Source organism: Hippichthys cyanospilos, chromosome 22 (genome assembly GCF_059441005.1).
Source record: "Hippichthys cyanospilos isolate Australia breed blue-spotted pipefish chromosome 22, RoL_Hcya_1.0, whole genome shotgun sequence".
Classification (NCBI taxonomy): Eukaryota; Metazoa; Chordata; class Actinopteri; order Syngnathiformes; family Syngnathidae; genus Hippichthys; species Hippichthys cyanospilos.
This window is the reverse complement of record NC_142390.1, coordinates 3,702,347-3,709,576: the sequence shown is the minus strand read 5'-3', so window position 1 is coordinate 3,709,576 and position 7,230 is coordinate 3,702,347. Positions and strand designations below refer to the sequence as shown.

General features: G+C 47.3%; 1 protein-coding gene across 1 annotated transcript; it reads left to right on the top strand.

Moving 5' to 3' along the window:
• The first annotated feature begins 2,029 nt into the window (after positions 1–2,029).
• Positions 2,030–6,661, top strand: ppp1r3aa (protein phosphatase 1, regulatory subunit 3Aa). Its single transcript, XM_088405794.1, has 4 exons — positions 2,030–2,941; positions 3,729–3,781; positions 3,861–3,937; positions 4,602–6,661. Exons 1-4 carry the CDS (start codon positions 2,199–2,201, stop codon positions 6,390–6,392), a joined length of 2,664 nt encoding a protein of 887 aa, XP_088261920.1. The 5' UTR covers positions 2,030–2,198; the 3' UTR covers positions 6,393–6,661.
• The last annotated feature ends 569 nt before the right edge of the window (positions 6,662–7,230 follow it).

Genomic DNA, 7,230 nt, shown 5'->3' with positions numbered 1-7,230 from the left:
TCCTCCTCTTCATCATCATCTTCCTCGTGGCTCTCTCAGCGCAGAGGTGTGTGTTGTTATTTTTGGGCGTGCTGCGACCCCGTGTGACGTCACGGACAACCTGCAGCAAATTAAGTCAATTAAAAACGAACTATCACGATTTCAAGTCGATATGAAGCAAAATGTCTTTAAAAAAGACAACAAATATTTCCCCGAGTTCGTATTTTTATTTCGAATGAATCACACACACAGGAGATAAAAAGGGATAACATTGCTGCAAAATAAGTGCAATAAAGAATGAAAAACACCTGGTGAGATAAATCGATCCACATATTTTCACAGGTGATTCGGCGTGTTGAATAATTTACGTTTAAGCACAAGGATATTTTTACATTGATCAGATGACTGAACAAACCGTTATTATTTACATATTTACAAATAAAGAAATGACATGATGCAATTCATGCATGTTTAGAACCACGGGTACGATAAATTTGATTTGTTCACCAACTAACCTAATTATCGAAATTATATTAATATATATATATATATATATATATATATATATATATATATATATATATATATATATATATATATATATATATATATATATTTTTTTTTTTTTTTAAATAACAGCTATACAGTGAGCATTTTTTTACTGTCGTTCTAGGAAAAACCATGACGATCTTTTATAGTTTTACTGCTAAAGAAATAGATAAAAAAATATGCTATTTGTCAAAAGTAATCATAAACATGTTTGAAAATCCGCATTAACCACTATACTCTGCTTTTAATGTTGTCGGCAAGTCCTACGTACGGTATATATTTGCTCGTTTAAAATATTGAATGGGATGCGGACTATTTTATTTAAAAAGTGAAAAAGTGCACCCGAGACGCAGTTATGTGGAGATTTGCTGTCACCAAGTGTTCATATGTCGAATAGCAGAACATAACTTTTTCTAATTCAAGTTTACGCCGTTATTTTTCCTGCACTTTCTTCTTTTAATGTGGGACCAGTCGAAAATAGCAAAATAATTAGAAAAAAAAAGAACTCAACCCCTACTACGCGAGTTTTCATTCATGATCATCTCTATTTTTATGTTTACGTCGATATGGCGCACAGAAAATTGAATGGACTATAGTACCAGTCAAAAGTTTGAAAACACTTAACTTCAAATGATCGGAGGTATAAATAAATAAGCAAACAAACAAACAAACAAACCAGATATAAACAAGCGCAAATATAAACAACCCATCCGAGAACCCCCGACAGTTTTCTTGTGATCAAACAGCACCATCTTTTGGTGTTAAGTTAAAACGACAAGTTTTGAAAAGAAACGCCGTCACATCGTTATTAAAACGACGCAATTACTGATCGCAAACCTTTTTGCAGCCATTCGCGCAAGAGAAAAGGAACGATGCTCAATAATTGCCGAAGTCCCAACGCGCCATTAAAAGTCTCATTAGAGAGAAATACTTGGCTGGGGAACAAAGTCTTCTTTGTGGACTGAGGCCACCTGCGAGGGATTGTGCGAATCGCATTGAAGTCTACAGACAAGATTTACTGTAACCGTAAGGGGATGATGGTCGCACTGCATATCAAGGATTAGGTGAATTAAACTTCACATGGTTGAACACATTCAGAGCTTAATCTGCTGCACAAAGAAAAGAATAATCTCCCCTTTTTGCCCCAGGAATGAGGTGAAACATTGGCACTAGCAGAAGAACAATCAGACTCGGGGAATCATGGGAAATGTAGGATCCTGTCACTCGAGGGGGCTCGAGGTCAAAAGTTGCCCGTGTCTCGCTAATAATAGGACTGGGAGATGTCTTTTTGTTTGGATTTCGGAGGAACGCTTGCATCGGCCCTGCGGACGTGCGCTTTGTCATGTCCAGAGTGGCGTTACATAAGCCGCGTTTGGATTTATTTATTCTAGTCGCGAGCAAAACACATTGTGGATGGATAAAGGAGCGAACGACCAATGCGGGCCCTCGCTTGAGCTGCATGTGGCCTATTAATAGTCCTGGCCCGGACTCAGCTGCAACTCAACTCCATCTGTCCAGTCACGTCCCCTCTCCCTTGCTCGCCCCTTCTCCAGTGTCCCCGCGGCCAGGCTGAGGGCACTGTGCGCCGCGCCACCCTCCGAGGCGGACGGACGGACGGACGGACGGACGGCAGGACGGGCCCGCGGCCGGCTCCCGGACCCTCGCGCAGCATGGAGGCTCTGTCCGTTCGACTCCCGGAAGAGGACGGGTTGTCTTTAGGAAGGCGACAACGTGCACAGGAGGGCGTCAGGATGGAGGCCTTCCCTACTTGGGGTTCCACCGCGGATGAGGAAGAACCCGAATGGGAAGTCAATCCGGTCGTCCGGAGAAAAGTCTCCTTTGCGGACGCCTTCGGCCTGGACCTGGTGTCCGTCAAGGAATACGACGACGCCAGAGCGGCCGAGGACGAAGAGGTCGCCGACGGGGAGATTCCGCCCCAGGAAGAGTTCTTCCTGTCGCGCCTCTTTGCCGTGCCCTCGTCAGAGGAGGAGCTGGTGCGGCGGTTGGAGGCGCAGATGGTGGAGCTGGAGAGGGTGGAACTCCTCCCGGGAACCAGTACCCTCCGAGGGAGCGTCCGGGTCCTCAACCTCTGCTTCAGCAAGTCCGTCTACGCCCGGATAACCCTGGACAGCTGGAAGAGCTACTTTGATCTGCTGGCTGACTACGTACCTGGATCGAGTGATAGGAAAACAGATCGGTTTACCTTCCAGTACACGGTGGTTCCGCCACTAGAGAAAGAGGGGACCCGGGTCGAGTTTTGCCTGCGCTACGAAACGTCGCTTGGCACTTTTTGGGCTAACAACCGGGAGATGAACTATGTCCTGTTCTGCCACCAGAAAGGTCCTGCCAAGCAACAAGTGCCGGAGGACGGCCTCGGCCTTAAGATGAAGAGGAGCTGCCTCAGAGCCAACAGGTATAATATTCGGTTTTCAGCATAATCGGGGTCTGGATGCTGCTCCTTTAACCCGGCGATTGCACGGTTCCTCACATAAAACGGACGCATGGTGCCGTTTTAGACGTTTTTAGCTTTCCGGTGTTTTTCTTTGAATGCTTTGTCTTTGACGAGATCAAATGCCCAAATTGGCTCAAATTGACAATAACTGAATTGGAATCTTTCGAATGCATGCGTACAACTATTCCACAACTTTACCGACAACTCGTTGTGAGCCCCAACAGCTGTCGATGAACATTTGTAGGCGTCTTTTTGGGCTAGGACCAACATTTGGGTAAGTTGACTTTAAGATAGGTGGACTGAAAATCTGCCTCCAGTCTCTCCGGAACCATGTTTTTGCCACCAATTTCTACGTGGAGCTACGTGGAATCAGCTTGTGACAGGAAAACTGAAGACTTATTCGAACGGCACAGAGGTCTTTGGAAGAGAAACAAAAATGTTGTGATTTTTGCTGTTTTTCAAATTGATTGTGTTAAGAGAGCGAAAGTCAGGAGCTCTTTCTGCACACCAACTCCGCTGGTTATGTAATTTCGCAGTAATGGATTATTTTGACCATATATGGTGGTGCCTGTCTCTCCTGACTGGATACAGACACGCACTTCCTGTGTGTACATACTCAACTGGGCATACGTTTGATGCGGGATCTCGGATTATACAAATCACGAAATACGATCATTGCCGGTTCCCTTCCGCGCTATATTGGTCATAAACCCCGGACTGACGCATGTGTATGTTTGTGCTATTACAGGAGGGCGAGTGCACAGGAAAAGGAGAGCACGGATACACTGACACTTGTCGCAGGTGTGACTGCATGTGTTACGATTCTATTGCATGAGTCTACGCCCCACTCTCTTTCATTTTGACACTCGTCGACTTACAGACGCAGAGCCTCCGTGTGAAGCGAAGGTGATGAGGGCAGAGGGTTCATCATTATTCCCCACTGAACCCATACCTTTGGTGAGGTTAATTTCTGGGTTTACGATGAGTTTAGAATCACGGCATGAACAGGCTTGAACCATGACTTAAGACATCACGAAACCAAAGCAATACAAGCTGCTTATATCAGAACGTGAACATGGATGGGTCAAGTACTGCACCAACACAACAGTAACACACAACAGATCATTTGGCGCTATCACTAAATCCGTTCGTGTTTCACGTTGATGTCCAGGGCCTGCAAATACTTTGTTGTGCCCCCAGGAATCAAAGCTGGTACTGAGTTTGTTTTGGTCCCTTGTGGCTGGTAAAAGAACTGCAGATAGGCCGCACTGGACTATAAACCATAGGATTCAAAGCGGGAGAAAAAAATCTAGCAGCTCACGGTCTGAAAATTATCGTATAAGTTTCTTGAAGGTACTACTGAAGAAAAGGCTTAACTGCTTGATATTGATAATGTATAATAAGTAGAATTCTGGATAAGTGCAAACATCTATTTGCTGGTGACAGCAAGTAAAGCTCGGCGAATGGGACATTCCAATAGAGAGCATGATATACTGTATTTCTAAAACGTGTAAAATGCCCCTTGACCCTCATGACCAACAAATCACACGCTGCCAAACTCTTGCTTTGCTTTGAGCGTGATTTTTTCGCCGCAACTCTGAATTTGTGGTGTCTTTGACAGGTGGCGGGCCCAAAAAGCCGACAGCGAGTGTCAGGCTTGGCGCACATGAAAGAAATCTTTTCCCAGAGGTGGGGGCAAGATTCGTCACGTGACGCTCCCGGAACCAATCGGCCCTCGGGCAAATTCTTGCTCAAACGCCAAAGGAAACAAGTGCTCACCTATCACCAAATTCCCCTGATTACATTGGACTGGGACAACGATAAGCAGCAGCAGTGGGTGAGCTCCAACGTGGAGAATATCTGGACCGGTAGAGCCAAAGCCGCCTCGTCAAAAGAAGAAAGTGTGAAAAGTGGGCTGTCTGTTAATGACATTTGGAGGGCCTTTCTCAACGGGAAAGGTCCGAGCCCCGATAATGAAAGTTCCGCGTGCGATGTGTGGCAGGCCTTTATTCGCGGGCCCCGCCGCGAGGACAGCCGCGACGTCCCCGAATCGGAATGGCTGCAGACGGCCGCTTCGGCTCCCCCGGCAAGCGAGATCGGGCGCGCGCCTCGGAATGCGCGGCTGACCACCTTGGCCGCCTCAGCTGTTGGTCAGGCGCTGTCACATGCTCTGCCGGCTCACGTTTCCTCCAACGCCGGCGACCGCCTGCCATCGGAGAAAAACAGAGTCGGGTCACACGAGCGGCCCGTCGCCGCCACTCTCCGAGAATGCGGCTCCGCGGGGGCCGTGCTCGTGTCCCGTGTTGACAGTTTAAGTGAGTGTCACAAGCACGAAGAAGAGCAGATAAAAGGAGGACTACGAGGAGACAAAAACACACAACGGTTCACGGCTGCCGGAGCAACGAGCGAGTGGACGACGAGAGACTTGACAGCTAAAGTTCAGAATGCCGGTAGCGGCCGTGATCGGGTCTCGCCGGGAGAAAACCCGGAATGGGAAAACACGGGTGGTGCAACAAATGCCACGGATGACCTCGCGGCATCCTGGGACGCAATGGGACACGGCGCCGGACAAGGAGCCGCGGATGGAATTGCCATGAACTGTATGCATGCTGTCGCATCTCCAGAAGAAGTCAGGCCTCAGAAAAACCGGGCGGGTGAAAATCAACCGGACGGCTCGTTTGAGTCGTATGAAATCTGCAGGAAAAAAGCCGCGCTTGAATCCAATCCAAACCAAATAGACGGCGTTCCATCAAAGACCGAAGGTGCGGCGGCACATAAGGGCCAGGAGAACATTGGTCAAGACCCCGAAGACGGCATAACCTCCATCGTGACAAAAAATCACCATCCCTCAACAAAAATCCTCCATGACAATGTTCTATATTCAGATAAAGGTCGAAGAAAGAAACTTAACAGCCCAACAATGGAGAACATCTCAAGAGGGAAGATCTCAATCAAACTTCGGAACCAAAGGGAGTCTTCAGAGAGAAGCCAAAAGGAGCAAAGTAGCTCTCCTTTCACGGCAGGGCATGACGTTGAGGACGGTCGCGTCAAGACCACCGAATCAGAGCCGGAAATCCTCGACATGATTGACCCCAGATTGGATGGAGGACAAATTGGAGAAGATGTTGATGCGGTGGCCAAAGTCCATCACAAAATCTCCACGGAAGAAAGTGGGCGGTCCAACCGAAGTCCCTCAACGGGGTCCGGCGGTTTCATGTGGTGGAGCGTGTTGTACATCCTGAGCCACATTACCAAAATGGTCACCTGCAGCCTGCTGGTCGCCGGGTTCTTTGTCGTGGTCGTCCTGTACGAATCCCCGGGATTCTTTGTGCTCTACCTTTTTTCAATGGCCTGGTGGTTTTATAAGTGGAGGGCCCCTCAGGGGGCAACAAACAAGGCGATTGTCAGTTAGGTCTGAAAAGTGACAGAAGATGCCGTGTGTGTGTGTGTGTGGGGGGGGGTGTGTGTGTGTGAGAAATAACACTATAGTCATATTCCTTCATCTTCATGGTGTATGATCACACAGCCACATAGTGAAGGAGAATGAGAGAGTAGGTGCAATAACACAAACGTTTGTAACGTTTACTTCTGTGATTTTTATTTTTGTATTTTTCTTTCCTATCGCTCAAGTAGTGACGTGGTTGTCTGGCTTTCTTGAATAAAATAAACGACTCAAACCTTTTTCGGGGCTCCAAGAACTGTTTTTAGCCGCAAATTTGCCAATATGTTAATACTCTATCTTGATGGGTGCAATCCGGTTTGCATTCATCCCGCAGTGAAATTTCCTTTGCAACAACAAAGGGACATCTTGCTCACGACGTTGTTGCTTCCCCCCCCACACACACGAATAAACTCAATGAACCTCGGCGGCTCGGAATGAGAAAGGCGCTTTGCCTCCTCGCCTCTGTCTCTGCGGAGCCATCCATCGCTTCGTTTTAAGTGCCTGTCGACGAGACTTGGAAGAATGTCAAATTTGCCCGGGAAACGGCTCGCCGTTTTATCGCGGCTTCTCGTGGGAGCCGCTGAAGGAAACACATCACTTGGCTTAATGATGAAATCACTTAAAGTTGCCCTTGTAGTCAGATTACTTCACAGAGAAGTACTTTCGCACTCCGGATTAGCTGTCTGTAAAAACGCAGTATTTTGGAGTACCGAATGACTTATCGTCGGGAATCAAACATCTATCTGTGTCTCGTTATGACATCACGCACTCAAAACGGACTCATGTATCAACTGGTGCGTCATTACAC